The sequence below is a fragment of the Notamacropus eugenii genome, chromosome 1 (genome assembly GCF_028372415.1).
Source record: "Notamacropus eugenii isolate mMacEug1 chromosome 1, mMacEug1.pri_v2, whole genome shotgun sequence".
Lineage (NCBI taxonomy): Eukaryota > Metazoa > Chordata > Mammalia > Diprotodontia > Macropodidae > Notamacropus > Notamacropus eugenii.
In genome coordinates, this window is record NC_092872.1 from 324625611 (window position 1) to 324648693 (window position 23083).

General features: G+C 35.3%; 1 protein-coding gene across 13 annotated transcripts in view; it reads left to right on the forward strand.

Annotated features, from left to right (window-relative positions):
* The window catches only part of BAZ1A (bromodomain adjacent to zinc finger domain 1A), a 249851-nt gene that overhangs the window by 197792 nt on the left and 28976 nt on the right, over positions 1 to 23083 (forward strand). For 12 of the 13 annotated variants that reach the window (XM_072629668.1, XM_072629665.1, XM_072629674.1 and 9 more), the window contains 9 exons: positions 2 to 97; positions 5911 to 6049; positions 6990 to 7136; positions 10900 to 10995; positions 11123 to 11347; positions 16076 to 16241; positions 16794 to 16907; positions 18105 to 18226; positions 20719 to 21303. In XM_072629668.1, the coding sequence (XP_072485769.1) occupies positions 2 to 97; positions 5911 to 6049; positions 6990 to 7136; positions 10900 to 10995; positions 11123 to 11347; positions 16076 to 16241; positions 16794 to 16907; positions 18105 to 18226; positions 20719 to 21303 (1690 nt within the window). The remainder of the gene's footprint in view (position 1; positions 98 to 5910; positions 6050 to 6989; positions 7137 to 10899; positions 10996 to 11122; positions 11348 to 16075; positions 16242 to 16793; positions 16908 to 18104; positions 18227 to 20718; positions 21304 to 23083) is intronic. The other variant, XM_072629675.1, reaches the window with a different exon arrangement.

Sequence of the window (23083 nt, forward strand, 5' to 3'; positions counted from 1 at the left end):
GGAAAGAGAGAAGTTGCGTGAAGAAAAACGAAAGTATATTGAATACTTAAAACAATGGAGCAAACCTAGAGAAGATATGGAATGTGATGATCTTAAGGTATTACGTGTGTGTGTGTATAAACTTTAATAGTAATATGTTTTATTGGTTGCATTGTATTATTCTCATAGTTTTTGGAGGAAAAAATGCATTCAAATCTTCCATGATTACTAGCATTTTCTTATAGGAAACCAAAAGAAGGATAGGATAAAAATTGTCTAGGCTCATTTAACATCTCCCGATTTTCAATTTATTTCTGAAAGCCACATCTCTGACCTGCTTATTATATAGGCCTAAGATCTCTTCCTAGGCTTTAAGCATTTCTAGTCTGACTGCATTTCTGAAAGTGATGTTCTTAGCCATATCTTCGTACAGTCAGTTGAATGATTTGGGTACCTGTGATGATTGACACTTCAGAATTTTTTATATGAACATCTGTTAAGACTTATCTTTCTTACTGTGGCATGTTTTATTATTATTATTTTTTTAGAAGTAGATAAGGATCTGAACTTGAGATTTCTTTGGTGTGGTAAATTCCTGACATGGAAACTCTCTTCACCAATTTATTGTATTTGGGGAAGTCATCTTTTTTTTTTTGCCAAAAGAGCAAATATTTATTAAGCACGTACTGTTTGCTGGCACTGTACAAAGTGCTGGGGATACAAAGAAAGATTGAAAACAGTCCCTTCCCTCAGAGCTCCCAATCTAATGAGAAAGATTATACCTTTTTTTCTTTTCACATTTCAACTTACTTATTTTAGTTTTCAACATTCACTTCCATAATATTTTGACTTCCAAATTTTCTCCCCACCTCTCCCCTCCCCCCACCCCAAGATGGCATGCATTCTGATTGCCCCTTCTCCCAATCTGCCTTCTCTTATCCCCTTCTCCGATTTTCCTGTAGCATAAGATAGATTTCTATACCCCATTGTCTGTGTATCTTTTAAAACTTTGACTTCCAAATTCTTTCCCTTCTTCCCTCCCCACCCATTGAGGTGGACAAGCAATTCTATGTAGATTATATTTGTATAGTCATGGAAAACACTTTCATAGCAGTCATGTTGTGAAAGACTATATTTTGTTCCATCCTCTTCTGCCCCTCCTTTATTCTATTCTCTTCTTTCACCCTGTCCCTCCTCAAAAGTGTTTGCTTCTGATTACCCCCTCCCCAATCTGCCCTCTCTTCTATGAACACCCCCTTTCTTCCCCCCCCAACTTTCTTGTAGGATAAGATAGATTTGTATATCCAATTGAGTGTGTATATTATTCCCTCCTTAAGTCAAATCCAATAAGAGTAAGGTTCACTCATTCCCTCTCACCTTCCCCCTCTTCTCCTCCACTGTAAAAGCTTTTTCTTGCCTCTTTTATGTGAGATAGTTTACCCATTCTACCACTCCCTTTCTCTTCCCAGTACATTCCTCTCACCCCTTAATTTTTTTAAGATGTCATCCCTTCATATTCAACTCACCCTGTATCCTCTGTCTATATAGATATTCCCTTCAACTACTCTACTAATAAGGAAGGTCTGTGAGTTACAAATGTAATCTTTCCATGTAGGAATACAAACATTTTAACTTTAAAGTCCCTTATGATTTCTTTTTCCTCTTTACCTTTTCATGCCTCTTTTGATTCTTGTATTTGAAAGTCAATTTTTCTATTTATCTCTGGCTTCGTGAGAATGCATTAGTTTCTCTATGTCACTGAATATCAATTCTCCGCCCACATTGATTATGCGCAGTTTTGCTGGGTAGGTGGTTCTTGTTTTTAATCCTAGCTTCTCTGACTTCTGGAATATCATATTGCAAGCTCTCTGATCCCTTAATGTAAAAGCTGCTAAATTGTCTGTTATCCTGATCGTGTTTCCACAATACTTGATTTGTTTCTTTTTGGCTGCTTGCAACATTTTCTCCTTGACTGCCAGGCCTAGAGGCCTGAGGGCTACCCGAGTCTTACCTTACCTCTATCGCAGGTCTTCGGTTGGCCAAACCGGATAAACGTATGAGAGAAGAGACTTTCCGGAGTCGAACAAGGGTTAAGCTTTTATTCAGGGTCCTGGTTACAAGTGCAGGGGGAATTCTTCCTTAGGAGGGAGCGAGGAATCTCCCAAGGAGGCAAAGATCTTATAATAAGAGATTGGAAGCAGAAGTGTAAGTGGGGAGAGAGGGGGAGGGGAGAGCGAAGAGAGGAAAAACGGAGCCTTCTGTCCTGTAACGACCCCTCCCGGGCTAAGAGCACCTTCAGGCTTTCCTGATCCTAATTAAGCTCTCCGGCCGTGTAGTTTGCACCTGAATACCGTGCCTGTTAGATAACAATAGGTGTGCCCAGATCCAGGACAGTCTCGAGGGGGATGCTCCTCCCATCACGTTTCTCACGGGAAGAGGCGGAAATACACGAGATTGCTCGGTCTCACTCCTCGATTCCCTGCTGTTATCTGAGGGGCCTCATGAGAACTCTAAGATTTAGAAGTTCCCACCTTTACCCGCCCGAGACTGTCCACATGGAATTGAGCTTCCACCCCCAACACTTGACCTGGGAACTCTGGAATTTGTCTATAATATTCCTGGGATTTTTCCTTTTGGGGTGTCTTTCAGGAGGTGAATTCTTTCCATTTCTATTTTACCCTCTGGTTCTACAATGTCAAGGCAGTTTTCCTTGGTAATTTCTTGAATGATGATGTCTAGGCTTTTGTTTTGTTTTGTTTTGTTTTTAATCATGGCTTCCAGGTAGTCACATAATTTTTAAATTATCTCTCCTGGATCTACTTTCCAGATCAGTTGTTTTTTCCAGTGAGATATTTCACATTGGCTTGTATTTTTTCATCCTTTTGGTTTTGTTTTATAATTTCTTGATTTCTTATAGAGTGATTAGCTTCCATTTGCTCCATTCTCATTTTGAAGGAATTATTTTATTCAGTGAGCTTTTGGATGTCCTTTTCCATTTGTCCCATTCTGCCTTTTTAGACCTCTTTTACTATTTAATCTATTTTTTAAGATATTATTTTCTTTAGTATTTTGGTGGGTCTCCTTTAGCAAGCTATTGACTCATTTTTCATGATTTTCTTGCATTGCTCTCATTTCTTCAATTTTTGCTCTACTTCTCTTACTTGATTTTCAAAATTCTTTTTGAGCTCTTCCATGACCTGAGACAAATTCATATTTTTCTTGGAGGCTTTAGGTATAGGAGCTTTGACTTTGTTGTCTTCTTGTGAGTGTATGTTTTGATCTTCCTTGTCACCAAAGTAGATTTCTATAGTCTTTTATATAGATTTATATAGAGTTTTTTCCTCTGTTTGCTCATTTTCCTTACCTTTTACCTCTTTAAGGTATGGTTCTGCTTACAGGGTGGAGGGTGAACTGTCCCAAGCTTCTGAGGTTTTGTGCATCTGATTTCGGAGATTTTTAGGGACCTGTAAGTTTTCAGTTCTTCTAAGGTGGTACGACCAAAAGAGAGGTGTTACTGTTTTCCCGGTCTGTGATCTGGTCAGTGAGTGGCCATAAGCACTCCTTTCTGCCCTGGAACTATGAGGAGGGTTTCCTCTCCACTGCTGTCACGAGCCAGTGCTCTTCCTGTCCCCAGCATGGCCACCCAGGACTGCGATCCAGATCCAAGCATGGGCAAAGCAAGAGAGTCTTGCCTTAGTTAGTGCCAGCAAAGAGATCGCTGTAATCTCCTTCTGATCAGTTGTTTGATCCCCTTACCTGTCTGTGGGCTGAGGTCTCTGAAAGCAGCTGCTGCCACTGCCACCATCACCTGCCACAGCCCCTGGACTGTGCTTGGGCTGGGGCTGGTATGTGCTCCTCTCTTACTGAGGTCTGACAAACCTTTTCCACTGACCTTATAAGTTGTCTTTGGCATTTGTGGGTTGAGAAGTCTGGAAATCACCTCAGCTGCCAGTGTTTCAGTCCCCTGAGGCCTGCTCCAGGGTTCTATGGCCCAGTCTGTGCCAGCGCAGCCCACACTGGACTGTATTCTTCTCCCAACCTGGTTCAACAGATCTTTGCTGTCGACCATTCAGGTTGTCTTAGACTGGAAATTTGTTTCACTTTGTCTTTTTGCGGGTTCTGCTGCTCTAGAATTTGTTTGGAGTAATTTTTTAGAGGTATTTGGAGGGACTTGAGAGAGAACTCAAGCAAGTCCCTACTTTTACTCCGCCATCTTGGCTCTACCCACCAGGGGATATCTTCTTTAACTTAATCTTAGATAGTTTTCTAGGACACTGAGAGGTTAAATGACTTTTTGGCCCATCATGACACAACTTTTTTATATCAGAAGAAGGGCTCAAACCCAGGTCTTGATGGTTCTTTAGCTATTATATAATGGTGCCTCTTGATCAATATTATTAGTATTCTAAGTACGTTCCCTATGTACCTAGTACCACTAAGTGATGACTAGAAACTAAACTTTGGCTTTTAAAAAACCTCACAATATTGTCCTTTCTTATCATGTTATTCCACTTCTTGTACTTTACAGTCCAGCTATACTGCCTTTTTTTTCCTCTCCTCTTTCTCTCATATTTTTGTTGTTACGTTGGCTTTCCCTCCTGCCTAGCATGTGTTATGTCCTTATTTCTGTCTCATTGCGTCTTGTTCTTCCTTCAAGTTGTAACTCAAGCACCATATGACATAAAGATCCTTTTCTCATTCTCCCAAATTTCTACTACCCTCCTTCCATAATTACCTGATATGGTAATGTGACTAGAGAAGTAACTCTCAGAACCAGGAAAATTCAGTTTCAGATCCTAACTCTTGACCCATACGGGCACTTTTACTGTGGGCAAGTCGGTTAACTCCATTGCTCTAGTCAATTCTCCCAGAACTGCAAATTGCAGAGAGGGCGCTGACTGGTATTGATACAGAAGATTCCTTTTCAAGGAGTTCTTTATATCATACAGTCACTGTTCCCATACTTTATATGTACATATTGTTTCTCCTCCCCTTTTTCCTTCCTTCTTTTTTCCCCCCACTCCTCTTTTCCCTGCCCCATTCCACTGAGTAAGTACTTAATAAATGCTTATTGTTTTGTTGAAATACTTCCTTCCTGTCAGAATTACAGCCTTGTTACCTTCATCCTAAACTACAGGTTAGAATTCTGTGTATATAGTTCTTTGGGTAGATTATAGCTGGAACTCTCAATATAGTTTAAATTTATACAGTTAATTAATTAACTTCTGTTGTTGTTGTTGTTGAAACTCTTAATTCCTGGGATATATTTTAATGCAAGTCATATGATGACATTACTCACATATTCAGAAGTAATTGAGGGTACCCCATTATATTCTTGTACAACTCCGACCTCCTGCTCAAACTGACTTCTAGGATGCAGGGGTGACTGGAAATACAGATGTACAGGAGCTCTGGAATTCAGGGCAGCTGGAAATACAGAAGTGTAGGACCTGATAGTCACCACCATTGCTTAGGAAGCCCCTGGCAGGGAAGAGAGAAATTGGACTTAGCCTCCTAATCTTTGATGATCTAAGTCAAACACATTTGACTTAGATCATCAAAGATTAGGAGAATAAGTCCCTTTCAAACAAGCTCTTCTTTTGACCACAGACACTTTAGAATTTCTGGACATCTCTTCCTTGGTTTTCTCTCCTTTTAGCGCATTCTTGAATTATAAGAACTTGTAGGACACCTATAGGGTTAATTTATTTTGAGCTACCATGCTTGAGAATGTTATCAGCTCAGAATTGTCATTGCTTTTTAAACCATAGGTACCTATACTAATCATTTTTATTTTTTCAACAAATTACAGCTCTGAGAAGTCTTGGTAATATAATTAAAGTGCATAATAATGACCACATTCTATTAATCTTTTCTAATATATGTATTTGCTCTCATCTAAATAGTTATTAAATTTTTTTAATTTTGCAGGAACTTCCAGAGCCTACTCCAGTGAAAACCAGACTGCCCCCTGAGATCTTTGGTGATGCTCTAATGGTGTTAGAGTTTCTTCATGCATTTGGGGAGCTTTTTGATCTTCAAGATGAGTTTCCCGAGGGCGTAACTCTAGGCAAGCCTCTTATCTTTTGAGGAAAATTCATCATTGCAAGGGGTTTATTAAGTGTTCTCATGGCATAGATACTGAAATGAAAGCTCCATTATAAAATGATAATAACTTTCTACCAAAGATTTCTTGATATTTTCTTATTATGCTATGAGCACAAGTGCTAGGTCATAGGAATGGTGGGGATGACAATAGTCATTGTTGTCATCATGCGTTACAGGTTCAGGAATTGAGACAGAAAAGTTTGGGCTTGTTTCAGGTTACATAGTAGGCACCCAGTGGTAATGATATATGATTAGAATCTTGTTTTTTCCAGTTCTCCAATCAGTAGAGTATAGTCCTCAAAAATATTGGTAGTATAATTATTTAGGACATTTTTGCTATTTGCTGTAAAAATTATAATTGTATTTGTAGTGATCACCTTATTTCATTGAAGTGGCATAAATGGTATAACTGTATATGCCTTATTTGGATGTTTCATCTTGTGTGTATGTGATTTGTTTCTTTACTTGTGGTTTCAAGTATGTGCTAAAATGAAAGGTAATTTGTTTTAAATATTCAGTACTTTAAATAATCCATGTTATTATTTCAGCAATCACTCCCATATCTCAACCTTTCTGTGCCTTTGTAACCTGTTTGTTGTGGACAAAAAAACAATCACCAGATAATGATCCTGGGGGTGATCCCAAGCCCCTTTTAATTTAGCTAGACTGGTCTTTGATAAATAGGACCTTCAAGGCTTAGGTAGAAGCTGCAGAACTTGCACTAAGACTTAGTCTTTAAGACCTCAGGGTCACCTTGTCTCTGAAAACTTAAGAACGTCACTTTAATTCCATATAGATAAAAATATCTGTATTGCAAACATAAATTTTGATTTTCTAATGCTATTGTGTTTCCTATTTACATGGAAATAATTTTACATTATTTTAAAATATTTTGTTTTCAGAGATTTTAGAGGAAGCTCTTGTGGGAAATGATAGTGAAGGCCCACTATGTGAATTGCTTTTTTTCTTCCTTACTGCCATCTTTCAAGCAATAGCTGAAGAAGAAGAAGAAGTAGCCAAAGAACAAATAACTGATGCTGACACCAAAGGTCAGAGTTCAGCTTTATATTTTTGTTTGAATTGATATTAATTTGTTTTGAACTTAAAAGTAAATTTCACAAAGCAATTACTTCTTCGTTCTAGAAGTTGAAAAGATTCAGTTGTGGGTATGGCATAAGTTGTTATGTGTTGGTGTGTATTCCAAAGATGCATTATCAGTTACTTCATATAAATAAGAATTGTTTTTACTGCAGCATGGTTTTGAAGAACTTAAAAATTTTTGTTTCTTCAGCACTATTAGATATTTCTTCTAAGGGTTAGGAAAGTTACAATTCTTTTGTTTACTCATTTGTCATTTAAAAATCCCTTTGAATAGACTCTTTTTTTCCTCAAGAACTTGATCAGTTAATTTTTACAACACTTTAATATTTATGACTCTAAACTTTTTGTTTTTTAGCAGAATGTATTGAGAGTTATTGCTCAGGTAGTTTTTGAATTTTGTTCACAATTTTTAGACTCTAAAGTTGAGCAATAGTGTTCACTTCAAATATTTTTTTTTTCTTAGAAAATTCTTAGCTGATGGTAGGGATTTCACTTTAAAAATTTTATCCTCCCAATTCCCAGGTTGCAACTATTACCTTAATATTTATTCACTATTACTATAGCATTTTAAAAGTTTGAGATTACCTCTTAAGAAAAATATCTTCTAATATTTTCATATATATCTTCCACTCTTCCCTCTCCTTCTTCCCTATTGCCCCAATTAAAATAATATTTACAGACAAATTCTTGAACCATGTAATGTATATTTAGGTAAAAATAATTGCCTACAAATGTGTTAATCATGGTGTGGTATCTTTATGAGCAGTGGTCAAGAATGAGATTTGTGTCAAAAGAAACAAAAAAACGACCACCTTGTCACTCTACATCAGGAATTAAAATTGTGGTTAAAATTAATTCTCATTTTGAAGGAATCAAGTGCTACTCAGTTTGACAGATTTTGAAACTTTAGATCTCTAAGGAGTTCCATACTTAAATAGATATAGAGCCAAGGTTGGCAGATGCACACTGCCCTGACTATCTTTGCATCCTATTACCAAAGTCAAATAGCTTGCAACCTATAACTTAAATCCTAGTTACTGATTCTTCAGGTACTCATTAAGAAATGACCGAGGCCTAAATAAAACAGAGCACACAAACATATAATAATGCAGTTATTTTGCATGTTATAATTATTATATGTTGCATAGTACAATTATATGCACACAGGTTTTTTATTGGCAAAGTATATTTATACACATTTCAGGGATACCTACTTATCAAGAGGGAGACATTCTTTGTAAAAATAAGATGGAAAAGAGTAAAAGGAAAAATAAATTGAAGACTTCCTATAATGAGAAATATTGAGGAGGAATATTATGGGAGGAAACATAAATGTATAGAAGCAAATTATAGCAAGTATTTTTTCTTGTAGCCATTAAATTTTATTGTGAGCCACAGTAATGACAACTAAGTTGTACTGCAGAGTTACCCAAGTCAAAAGTTGATTAGAGATTTGAATCTATGTATTATGGGATCTGGAATCCCAGGGACAAAAAGAATTTGTGAAAGGAAAGAGTCAATCAACAAACACATATAAGGCATTTACACCTAGATGGGGATACTAAGGCAAAAATTAAATATCTCTCTGCCCTCGAGGGGATATACGTAAATACATATCTACACATACATCCATTAGAGGAAAATATTTGTATAGTACTTCTATGAGTAATCATTTCCCTTCAGTCAGTATTTCTCCTAGAAATAGTCTTTAAAATGCTTTTCCTTTCACCTTTTCTTATCTCTAAAAACGTGTGTGTGTGTGTATACATAGATATGCATATTCAACATATACACAGTACTGTTGTTCTTACTTTTAAATTATGATTACAATTAGAGGGCAATAATCATGCTGATAAGATTTAATTCTCAACACTTAGATTTGGTGCATCTGTCTTTAGTGAGATGTACCCTAGAATGCCTTTATCCCTTATTGAAGCAACAGGTGTTATTCCCTGATCTTAGAAACCTCTAGTCAGGCAAATGGAATGCTATTGATTTATTTTAATGTGATTATATAATTTCCAAGTTGTACCTCCAGTTCATTTCTCTAGGGTCTTTTATTTACCTTGCAATAGGATATTATAAGGTATGTATTTTCACTACAGAAAGTACACTGAAAAAAGTAAAAGTGTGGTAATCAATTGACAAGAAAGAGAACCAGACTTATAAAAATTCATAAATAGGTTCCATATCTGAGTATTTAGAACTTTTAGAAATTTTATATTTCTCACCAACGAGATTCAAAAGTATATTTGACTAGATAAGTTTTATGTGGGAAAAATAAGGAAGTTTTAAGTCAGATGTTTCTCTGAAGAGAAAGGATAATTTCTGTCTTTTGAAACCTAGTTTCAGTTTGGGGGGAATTGGTGGGGAGAAAAGTGAGAGAGAGAGAGAGAGAGAGAGAGAGAGAGAGAGAAAGAGAGTGTGTGTGTGTGTGTGTCTTACAGGTAATTTTTTTTTCACTTTTCCCATGTCATATATATTCTTGTTTGTTCTTTATAAAATATTCCTTGAAGCATTTGATGATTATTGTGTTGTCATCATTAGTTTAGGCTGAATTTAGATAGCTTGTAAAAGTTAGGAACAGAGACATAGAATTGTCAACCTGGAATGTATCTCAAATACCATTTAATCCAAACCTTTTTATTTTATAGATGAGGAAACTAGAACCCAAGGAAGTTATGTGAATTGCCCAAGGTCACATCAACTAGCCACTGGCAGAGCCAGGAATAAAGCCTAGGCCTTTTGACTTCAATCTCGTTTTCTTTCCATTCCACTACAATGCACCAGTAGCTGTTTGGGTTTTTTTGTTTTGTTTTGTTTTTGTGTGAAGCATGAAAATTCTGTTTCTTACCATTCTTTGGTTTTAAGATAGACTACAAGGAGATTTTCCTCCATTTGCCTCTTGGATTGCAAGATTTTTGAGACTTGGAAGAACTTTTTTTTTGTTAAGTGGAAAATTTAGTGAATTTCCCTGAGCATTAGATAGCTGTGAATTTTGATTATTTCTAACCTATAGGACTGTGAATACAGTATTTGGAAATAATATATTTGAACTGTGTGGGCTAATGCTTTATGATTGGATAGTGTGAAAGGGCTAGCCATATTTCTGTCAGCCCTCTGGAGAACTATCCGCAAGTGGTGAGGGATCATTGTTTGAGACTAATGAAATTTTCCTAGAAATGACTGATAAATAAAGTATTACTATTTTTAGGCCTTCTTAAGTAACAACCTATGTTTGGTTTATAAAAATTATAGCATTAAACCTTGACATAAATTAATCTTAAAAATCTTTGTAAAAGACAGGGTTATCTGAATTGTTTGATTTTAATTTTTGAAATAGCCTTTCCAAAGACCAAATTCTAAGTCAAGAAACATGGTATTGTGAAGTATGACTTATTTAAATGATTTGTAAAGCACATTGCAGCTTTTATGTAAACATATGTGCATCAATTGTGAATGTTCTAGCAATTGTCTTTTTTCACATAAAAGTGTGAGGAAAATTTAGTGAGTACTGTATGATTTAGGATACATAGTTTTTAGATGGTGTGTAGGCAGAATGAATAGTGATAAGTTCTTGTTGTATTTAGTGTAGATTCTGTTGAGGCTTATGAATGCTAAGTTGTCTCTTCAATCTTTTTAAAAGGGCTGATTCCTACCCAATATGCAAGCTTTGATTTGTACTAGAATAAAGTATTTATTTCCTTAAAGATTTAACAGAGGCTTTGGATGAAGATGCAGACCCCACAAAATCTGCACTGTCTGCAGTTGCAACTTTGGCAGCTGCATGGCCACAGTTACACCAGGGTATGTGTGGGTTTAATTTTTTTAATTTAATTTTTAATTTTTATTTTTATAAAAAAGGCACATTTTCATTACTAAATATCTATAATTGTTTATATTCTAAATAATTTTTTTTTTTTAACAACTGTAGGCTGCAGTTTGAAAAGCTTGGATCTTGATAGCTGCACTCTTTCTGAAATCCTCAGACTTCACATCTTAGCATCAGGTGCTGATGTAACGTCAGCAAATGCAAAGTATCGTTATCAGAAACGGGGAGGATTTGATGCTACAGATGATGCCTGTATGGAACTTCGTTTAAGCAATCCTAGTCTGTTGAAGAAACTTTCAAGCACTTCAGTGTATGATTTGTTACCAGGTAAAGGGAAAAAAGAGAGAAAAAGCCTTTGTAGCCCGCATTCTTCTTAACCATTGTGCTTTCTCTACTGTGAGAAGACTAAGATTTTAAAACTATGATTTTAAATTAAATCATTTGAATATAAAATTTTAGGTAATATTCAGGAAATGTAATAGTTCCACATGTAAACAATAGAAAAAATAATACTACTTTTTATTATTGTTGTAGTTTATTTTAATTTTATTTTTATCCCTCCCTTTGTTTCATTCTAAATTTGAACTATATTAAATTAAATTGTCTAACTTCTCTTTAACAAACATTTCTTAAGTGTATACTATGTGCAGTGTACTATAGTAGAAGATTATAAGGAGTTTTAAAAGCCATCCTTAACTTGGAGGGAGCTTATACTTAATAGGGATATGACATATAAATAAACAGTTATAATACTACACATAAATGTCCTAAGAAAGGTACAAATGTTATTGTTTGTCCTTCATTCTTGAAAAGGATCATGACATTGAGAAGGTGATGCCATGACTTGCAAGTGAATTGAATTTAAGTGAGAAAGGGCTGTATAAAGTCAGTAGCTTCACTCTCTCCTCCAGAGCCATCTGAGTCCAGTGGCAAGATGTAGATCAGGCTGAACGAAGATCTGGATGCACCAGTTACAATGAGAGAGCTTCACCTTTTTAAGTTAATACCTTTCCCAGGTCTCACTTTGACTAAGGCAACACCTGTTCTGTGATTAAGGCTAGGCAAAGAATGGCCTCTTTTACATAGTCAAAAATAAAATCAGTCTGAGAGGGGAAGACCCTCAGGGTTTCTGAACAAAATGAAAACAATTGCTTATTTACACTCTGTCTGGATAGCTCCTCAGTTTTCCTTTTTGGGTCCATATTTCATGTCCTTCTTCCTGTTTGGGAGTATACTCTAGAGTTCTGTCCTGGTCCCTCTCCTTTTTCTCAACTCTCTATGACCTCATAACTTCCTTGGGTTCAATTACTTTCTCTTTGTAGAAGACTCCCACATCTACAATTTAACACCCCTCTCTCTCCTGGATTTTAGCTCTGCAGCTGCTCATATGTCACATAGGTGTCTCAAACTCAGTATGTTCAAGATAGAGCTCATTAACTTTCCCCCTCAGCCTACTTCTTTTCCTAACTCTTCTGTATCTGTCAAGGGTACAACTAACCTAATTACCTAGGTTCAGAATCTCATTGATATCCTTAACTTCCTGTTTCTGACTCCCTAATTCCTGTCAGTTCCCAAGTCTTAGCAATGCTACTTCCACAGTCACTCTTCTACCTGTTCCCTTCTTTCACATAGCCAGAGGTCAGACCTTTATTAATATTTGCATTAATGTGAGAATAGAACAGCCTACCTAGTGTTTCTTCCATTCCCCCCTCCCCCAACTATGCCAATTTTATACATGTAGTTTTTTTTTCCTTTTCAACTAGATAATTGGCTTACTAATTGGGAGTCATGTCTTCTTTATTTTTACATCTAACTATTTTAATGTACTACTAGGTACCCAGATACTCAAATGCTTGTAGAATGAATGTCCTAACAAGACATTTTTAATGGTCAGTCCCTAACTATACCTTCCATTAAATGTTAAAATTAAAAGCGAAAGAGTTTAAAATATCTCTTTATTATAGTCTTGGTAACAAGGTATCTTAACCTGAAAGACCAGTTGTAATGATTGTAATTGTAATGAGTTGTAATGGTAGATTTGGAAAACTTATAAAGAAAATCTTAAAGTATAAGGTATGAAAAACACAAATATATGTATATATAATATACAAATGTTGAGATTATATTTGATTAAAAGAACATTCAAGAATTAAATGATATTTCAATGAAGTTGTTTCAGAGTTTACACAATTTAAAATAAAAACTGACCAAATATTTCCAAAATAGTGTTAACTATTGTAAGTAAAACTCATTTTCATTCAAGAAATTCTTTCAAGTATTGACTAAGGACTTAGTGTGTCAAAATAATTCATCTGAGTAATGCAGGTGGATGGATAGAAAAGTGAAGACAAAATTTCTGTCCTTCAAGAATTTATCATTTACTAATTGGAATAAGAAAAAAAGAGGTTATTATAAATGCCACCAAAAGAACTATGAAGGTCCAGAAAAATGAAAACACCACATCAGGCTTTCATAAGAATATAACTTTTGAGTTGGTTCTCTGATAATGAGTAGAATTTTGACAGGTGAAAATTTTGTGGAGGAGATATTATAAAGAGATTAATATGGAAAAAGAATATCAACAGAAATAGTAAAAAGTAAAATTATTATGTTATATAGTGCAGTCACAGAGATTATAGTAGAAAGCAATTGCAGAAAGACTGGAGAATTGCAGATGAAAATGATGGATTTGCAGGCTAGATTAAGAAGGAAAAAGCTCAGAATTATTGGGATTCCATAGAATTTTGAAAAGCAAAAGAGTGACCACTGTTTTTCAGGAAATTATACAAAAGACTTTTATATAGTTTTGTTAGGGATTTTGAGAGCATGAAGATTTTTGGAAAAGATTGAGGGCTTCAGGGACCCCTCAAGGACTGGGGTGCAGGACTAGGTCATCTGGAAAGAATTCATGGATTAAAATTCATTATGTGAAGGTGGCAGGTTTATTTTTACACTTTTCAGCAGGCAAAGTGCTTCAGGAAACTGTAACCTTAGAGAGGTACAGTTAAAGTTTTTGTAGGAAAAACTACAAGAAAACATGTGCCAAAAATGCTGACTAGTAATGCAGGGTGGGATTAGGGAGTGGTTAAGGAATGGTCAATTCTTAAAGAAACATGCACTTTTTGTACCCATAGTTCATCAGGGAAAGCCTGGGGAAGTGGAGGGCAGGCTAGGGAGTGGCTCTCTGGGAGGTATGGTACATCGCCAAGTTAACTAGCAGTGAGGGCTGACTGTGTATTGCCCAGTCTGCTACCAATCAGTGCCTTGTTTGACAAGATAGATGTAGAGAGTATACATTTGTCTAAAGTCTAGGATACGCATAAGGAGGAGTCCAGGATGCATATAATGAGGTAGGGAGTTAGTATAGATAGTCCAATGGGTACTGAAAAACCTTGAGCCAGTACAAAGTGAGTTCAAACTCATAATTCCGATAGGTGCAATTTGTTCCGATAGGGAGAAAGAGAAGTGTTTTGCTGGGGCCTTCTAATGAATAGTTGCTAGGCATAGTATCCTTAGGCTGGGGAGAAATTGCCAAAGGTAACGTTTTGAAGCTAGGGAGAACTATGGTCTTGGAATTGAGGTCTGAGCCCAAGTACCCAAGCACTCCATTAACTTCAGGGTTTTTAAAGCCTGAGTAATAGGGTAGGATGGTTTCCATTAATAGAAATAGTGAAGTCAGGAGACATTTGAATTGAGGAGTTATGATGAGTCTGGTTTTCAGTAAGATATTGGGGTGGTGGTAAGAGCATCAAGGTAAAAGCTGTCCTGTAGGCAGTTTTCACATATGGGTGGAGAGGAGAAGTTCTTATGTCATGGACCCTTTTGACAGTATGGTGAATCCTGTGGACTCTTTAGAATAATGTAGGTTTAAAAAAATTCATAGTTGAAGTAATTGCTGAATTTCAGTTACACTTTGGTGAAAATATATGTAATTTTTCTCCCTATCCAAGGTCATGTACAACCTGAAATTGACTTGGAGAAGAAGTTTGGGCTAAAACTATTAGGAAAGATCCTTATTTGAATGGATAATTGAAACTTTGGGCATAAAAAAAAATTACTGATAGAAGTGATAGTCTAAGGAAGAAACCTAAGGAAGAGTTTCAACAGTGAAGTGATAAATAAATAAATAAATCAGGGATGAGACAGCATGGTGTAATGGAGCAGTAACAGTCAAAAGGGCAAGTTTGAGACCCAGCTCTGATACTTGCTAGACGAGATACTTTCTCTCTCCAAGCTGTTTTTCTTCATTTGTAAGATTTGTGCATACTATCTACTTCAAAACACAATGTGAAGAAAGTACTTCATAAACTTTTATGTTGCTGTATCTAGCATATACTTGCTTTGTGAGTTACGTTGACTGTAAATGTGAAAAGTAGTATATTGTAGTGAATAACTACCTTGGAGTCAGTAAGATCAAGATTCAAGTTCCTTCTTTGAAATATGCTGACTATATGACCCTGAGCAAGTTATTTTAAACTCTCAAAGTGCTACTCTCAGTTTCCCAGGGAGCTCTATAAGATTACAGGTTTTGCACAACTCTTGCCAAGTCTACATCAAGTAATGGGAGTTTCCTCACCTAGAATTTCCTGTCTACTCATCTTCCCCACTTTCCCCAACCCCCAAAGTGAGGTATTTGCGGTATTAGTGAATGCTGTGATAATGACTTTAAATTTAAGATGACTGTTTTCTACATTTAGTTGCTTCCAAAAGCCATGTTTCAGTTTAATCTGAAGTTGAGTTCTGTCTTTTGGGTAAATAACCTAAAAATTAATAAAGGAGGAATGATTCTTCATTAACCATAAAAACTATGTCTTTTAACTGGTGAATAAGACTTTTGTTGATGTATTTTAAAATGTATTCATTACATCTAAGTGTCATTTGAGGTAATGTCTATATTGAGTCATTTCTTTTTTCCTTTAGATGTACTATTTGACATGTTTAAAACATGTTTAATGCCTTTTTTATTAGGCATTTTTGAGTTAGATTATAAGAACTATGAATTTTATATGCTCCTGTTATTTATAATTTAGAAATCATATTCATGATTTTTAACAGGGGAGAAGATGAAGATACTTCATGCTCTTTGTGGGAAACTGCTGACCCTTGTCTCTACTAGAGATTTTATTGAAGACTATGTAGACATATTAAGACAGGCCAAGCAGGAGTTCCGGGAGCTCAAGGCAGAGCAACATCGAAAAGAGAGGGAAGAAGCAGCAGCCAGGTCTGAATCAGATAAAGTTACCAGAGATCTATGACTGTGACTTAGTATTCACATAGAAGTATGTTGGCTCATTTGTGACAAATGCTTTTCTTTGCTCCTCTCCTTTATGTTCCTACTTTACACATGGATTAGTGTGTTGGAGGGGGAACAGTCCTGGTCTTAGGGGTAAGAAGACCCATATTTGAGTCATAGGTCTGGTACTTTTGTGACTTTGGGCAAATCTTAGTTCCTTCATCTGTAAAGTGGGATTAAAACACACTGTCCATCTCAGAATTCTTGTCATTATCACATGAGATTTATAAACCTTAAATTGCTATATAAATGTAAATTAAAATCTACTTGACCATATTGCCATTCATCTCTGCTTGAAAGGGATATGATAGAAGATTTTTATAAATTTTGTTTTCTTGATCTTTGAGGATGTAGTTGACAATCCAGTGCTAAAAATAGTATCTTCTGTGTCCTTTTAATTAAGGAAAAGATTCAGGTAGTACTTGTGATATTCCTATACATTTCAAATAAGCTGAAGCATCTTATTGTCTTCATGATTAGGATTCGTAAAAGGAAGGAAGAGAAACTTAAAGAACAAGAACAAAAGATGAAAGAAAAAGAAGAAAAACTTAAGGAAGGAGAACAAAGAAATCCTACGGCAGAAATATCTACTGGGTATGGCTTTAGTTACTCAGTAATATTAAGAGTTATAAAACACCTTGCAATTTCTAAAGTGTTTCTGTAATTAGAAAAACAATTTTTGTATAGTAAACTTATAAATGTTTTGTCAGATATTGAATTTAAGTATAAGAATCTAACATCAAATAATAAACTGGGTTGTAAAAATTTGTTTATATATTTATGCATGTGGCTTTTACATATTTTCCCCATGGAAATTATTATTAATGATAAAAATATATGTAATGCGTAATGTAGATTAAATATAATAATATAAAATACTATATCTTCAGCATCCTAATTAAACTTTATACCGGCCAAGGATAAATGACTAAAGAGGTGGAAAATTCCAAGTTGAGAATTCAGATGGCTATAATTTTGAGTTTCCATGAAATATATTCTTCCCTTTAGCAAATAAAGTAATAATTTTTGGTTGATTTTTTGAAAATACCCTTTATTTTTGTATTTCTTTGAGCCAATCCTTAAGCACTAGATTTGGAGTCAGAAAGACCTCAGACACTATGTGATTCTGGTCAGGTTACTTAGCTGCTGCTTAGTGTTGCTATTTATTATCCTCGTTTTCCTCACCTGTAAAATGAGGATAATAAAATCTCTCAGGGTTTGTTGCGAGGATCCAATAAAATTATAAAGCAAACTTTAAAGTGCTATGTAAATCTCGGCTATTCTAACAAAAGGTAAAATTCAGATTAAAGTACTGTATAAATGTTAGCTATTCTTACAGATGGAAAAAACAGTTCAGCTAAACTAAACAACATACTATTTGTGACAGTTTATACAATATTCCACATTCCTAACCCACCACTTCTGCAATTAAAGTCAAGAAAGAAGTATACTTTCTCACTTCTTCAGGGCCAGACATATTTATTATTGTTATAATTGAGTTATGCTTTATAGTTTGCATCCAGTTTGAGTTTGTAATTTTCTCCATATATACACATATACATATATAATATACATTGCTGTAGTCATTGTGTATATGTTTTCACATTTAATTCATATAAGATTTCTCTGGGTAATTTTTAATGCTATGTTAGAAAGATAGAACCATATTTATGGGATTGAGGAAATTTTCATGTTTCTAGAAATGGAAATAAAATGCCCTATGGAGAACTAGTATACTTGACCATATCATATCGTATATATGCTTAGTGAATTTAATAATTTATTATTAAGGGAAGAAGAACGAGAAGATATTGATACTAGCACTGAAAGTAAAGAAATTGAACGGAAAGAACAGGATCAGGATACAGCCACAGAGGATGAAGAAGATTTGGTATTTCATAAAAGAAGAAGAGGTAATTATTCTTCTGCTTTTTTTTTTCAGTTAATTTGAAAATGAAACTTTAACAAAAAGAGCAATCATGTGGTATAGTAGGTTTAGAGCCAGCCTCAAAGCTCATAAGTTCATTTCCACCTTTGACACATACTTTCAGGTTACTTAAAGTGCTCTATTTAGCTCCCTAAATCTGTAAATTAGAGAAGGTGCTAATCTGCACTGGTATATGAAGTTTCCTTAGCAATATTTCCTAGAAAATTAGTTTCCTTTACCAATGAAAGCACAAGACCAGCCTCTATCCTTATCTTCTTGATTATAAAAATTATTATCAAATGTTTATCCAGTTCTCAACAATATTGAGTAAAATGCTATCAATCCATTTTACTCATAAGATGAAAGAGGTACTACAGGATTAAAAACAGGGAAGATTGTTGTTACAAATGAGAAGAAAATGGAGCCTATAAACCACTAAGCTTCAATTTCTGCAAATGGCAATTACAAATAAGACAATATAACTTCATCAAGAAATTGTGCCGGACAGAAATTAGGTGTAAACCAACATATTACACCATTTACCAAAACAAGGTCAAAATGGATACATAACCTAAATATAACAGGAGATATCATAAGTAAATTAGAAGAACATGAAACATATTACCTATCAGATTTATGGATAGGAGAAGAATTTATGAGTAAAGAAGAAATAAAGAACAGTGTGGGGTATAAAGAGGATAATTTTGATTATATTAAATTAAAAAGGGGTTGTACTAATAAAAACCAATGTAGCCAAGATTAGAAGGAAAGTAGAAAATTGGAGGAAAATTTTTATAGACAGTTTTTTGAATAAAGGTCTCACATCTCAAAAAGAAAGAAAGAAAGAAAGAAAGAAATTGTGCCAGACCAACTTCATTAACTATACTGGTAGATTAGTAATGCTATAAAATTAATGTTTATGCAGATTTTAGGTCATCATTTTTTAAAAACTTTATATTCTTGTAGACAAAGTGAATCAATATTATGAACTACGTGATAGTATAATTAGTTGAATATAGTTAATTGGATTTTGAAATTGGCAGAATAACTGGTATAGAGTAGTCATTAATGATTGAATAACATCTTGAGAAAAGTTCTACAAGAAAGAAGTTCTATTGTAGAGCACCCCTGAGATCCATACTTGACCTTGCTCTGCTTAACATTTCTTTAAATGACTTGAATGGAGATACAAATTGCATGCTTTTCAGATTTGCAGGTGACACAAAACTGGAAGTGTTAGATAATCTGTTGGATGACAGAATCAAGATATAAAAAAAATCTTTAATAGGCTAAAACATTGGACTGAATGTAATAAAATGAAATTTAGACTATGTCAAAATCAGCTTCAAAAGAACAAAATGGGCGAAGGTATGTCTAGATAGCAGGTCATCTAAGGAAGGTTTTGGTGTTTTAGTGGACTTCTTGTTCATGGGAAAATAGTAAGCTATTACAACTGAGTAAAGGTAATGCAAACTTAAATTACAATTGAGAGACCATAGTATCCTGGATTAGGGAGGTAATAGATAGACCTCCTGTATTCTACTCAGTTTAAGTGCAGATTATTGTTTTCAATTCTGGGTTCTAGGTTTTAGGAAAGACATTAATAAGATGGAACTTGGCCAGAGAGAGAGCAGTTATTCTGCTTGACTCCAGAAGACTTGATGATAACGTAAGACAAATGTAGAATGAGGGCTACTTTAGGTACTGAGTTCCTTTGCTCTAGAGGTCTTCAAGCAACACTGAGGTTTGTTATAGAGCAGAATCTTGTTTCAGGTATGGTTTGAACTCAGTGGTCCCTGAGATTGTGTGAACAGAACTGAACAAACATATTCCCTGTAGTTTCTTTCCTCTGTTTTGGCACTATTAGAATAGTTAGATGTTGAATTACATTTATTTTACCTTCAAGAAAAAAATTATACTAATGTCAGTGATTAGACTGAGACAGCATTTTAAAAATTGTTTGTGGTGCCAAAGTAGTATTTTCTTCATTATAAAACTGATTGTTTTATAGCAGTCACCTTTAGACAATGAGGGGGACATATTGGATATTTAACTGTTTAGATAACATTAAACATATTCCTTAATTGGAAACCTTTAAATTCTTTCTTGGTAAGAGGATTAAATGTTGACCATAAAGTAGAATGACTTGGTCCTCTTTGTGGGGAGGTGGGGTGAAAAAGAGTGGTATTTAGATTAGAAAGTGTAATAAGTTCATGTATTTTCCTTTGTTTCAGATCTATTTAATTGCATATCTATTTTCTTACTCTTATAATTGGGTGTCTTTAAACTGTTATGATCTGCATTTGCTATACTATTTGCAAACTCCAGACTCATGACAGTGATTTCCCTCCCAGGGTTGTTGGGACCTCCAGTGAGACAAGTGATGGAAAAAAATGAAACTGTGTAAAACTTAAAAGTGTTGTGTGAAAACCTGTTTTATTATGATAATTCTAGTGAAAACTATCTTTCCATTTATAGGAAAAAGAGGGCAAAATGGATTTAAAGAATTCTTAAGTCAAGAAGATTCTGGTTACTCAAAGACTGAAGCACTTACTGCTGATGAAGAGACTTTAAAACAGGAGCAACAAAAAAAAGAGAAAGATCTTTTAGAAAAGATTCAAAGTGCCACAGCCTGTACCAATATTTTTCCCTTAGGTCGTGACCGCATGTATAGGCGTTATTGGATTTTCCCTTCTGTTCCTGGATTGTTTATAGAAGAAGATTATTCTGGTCTCACTGAAGACATGTTGTTGCCTAAATCATCATCATTTCAAACTAATGTACAGTCTGTAGTGGCAACTGAACTTCAAGAATCAGCTAAAACTGCAGAATCTTTGAAATCTGAATCTACCTCCAATATTGATTCTACCCAACTACCAAGGCCAGTGCATAAGCCAAATCGGTGGTGTTTTTATAGTTCTCGGGAGCAATTAGACCAGCTAATTGAGGCTCTTAATTCCCGAGGATATAGAGAGAGTGCCTTAAAAGAAACTCTTCTACAAGAGAAAAGTAGAATATATGAACAACTGGCCAATTTTTCTGAGGAAAAATTTCATATTCCAGGTAAAGTTGTATTGAAGGTACTTTGTTTTTGATTTTGATAACTCTGGTTTAAAAAAAATAGCTATTGTATTTTAGTTCTTAGCCATATTTTATTACAGTTTTATAAGTTTTATTAATACATGTACCACAGTCATTTCCCCTTAAATACCTTCTGTTGAACTCTTCCTTGTAAACAAAAGCATTTATGTGAAAACCACCTGATAAAACAATTTTATCTGATAGTGATATGCCACACACCACAACTATAGTTCTTTTCTTCCCTGCAAAGTTGGAGGTAGGTTTTAATGTTCTTTAATTTACATTATTGTAGTCACTGTGTATGACCACTTATGTGGTGCTTTCTTCACTCTGCGTGTTATCCCTGTGTTATTCTCAGTACTTCATATTGTCTTGCAAGGCAGTGGTGTCACATGCAAACAGAAATGTGGGGACCACTTAAACCTTACATAAGGAATCCCTGCTGGCACATATTGACTTAAAAAATCATTTAGCATTATTATCTTTGGAGAGACCAGTTTCAGTGGAATACTAATCTTCTCAAAGATTTTAGGTACAAAGGACAGAAGAGATCTAGGATGATAAGGATAAAATGATCAAGTAAAGAGTTTTTTTGGTTTTGTTTTGTTTTTTTCAGAATAAAAGAGGCATGGGCAGATTTATAGGCAGTAGAGAACAAGCCAGTAAACAAGGAAAGACTGAAAGTAGGGATGATGAGGCGTTGGTTGGAGGAGATGGAATAGAATGGGATGATTTGAATGGGTAGAACATGTGTTAGCGCTCATCATGTGAGATAGGGATGAAGGAGGAGATTGTAGCAGAAGGCATCTGAGTGATGGGAAATAGAAGAGGGAGCTTGTGACAAATGACCTCAATTTTTCTGTAAAATATGAGGCAAAGTTCTCACCGGAGAAAGTGGAGGGGGAAGAAACAGTGGAAGCTTGAGGTTGGATGAAAAAGTTTGGGGAAAGTCATAGTGGAGAGTGGGATAGTGAGTTGAAAAAAAGTTCAAATCTGACCTCAGACACTGTGTTCTTTGACAAATCACTTAGCCCTGTTTCCTCATGTGTGAAATGAACTGGAGAAGGAAATGGCAAACTTTTCCAATATTGTTGCCAAGAAAATTCCAGATGGTGTCATAAAGACTCAGACATGACTGAACAACACAAAAGGAAGTATATATGATTGCCCAGCAGCAGCCATGGTCCAGTTGTAGTAGACCTAGTCAGAATGATTGTGGGGTTTTTTTTCTACCTTCATTCAGCAGCACGTGGAGAGTAAAGGGGTGAATAATGGGAATGATCCAAGCCTGAGGCTTGGTACAGTGTAATCAGCAATATGTAATATGTTCAGGAGTTAGGGATTCGACAGAGGATGGAAGTATAGAGTTGAATTAGTTCACCAAAGATAGGGAATATAGTGCACGGGAGATATCCTGGGCAAGAACTGGGTGGTCAAGGGATTGGAAGTCAAGGTGCAGATGAAGTACAGTTTTGTAAAGGAAGGCAGAAGGAGAGGTGAAAAGTCAATAGGTTACGGTCAGATAAGGGACTTTGATGTTTTTGAATGTAGAGGTAGTAGATTTGCAGGGGATTGTAATATCAAGAGTATATGATCATCTTTGTGTTTGACTTAAGTGGGGTGGAAGACCAGTAGCTCATGGGAATTGAGTAGATTTGGGTATTTGAAAGACATTCAATAGCTACCAGGATTTTTGATTGCGTGGCAAATAGGAATAGCATTACCTTAAAGGAGGAGATATTACTGAATAATGGAGGATATG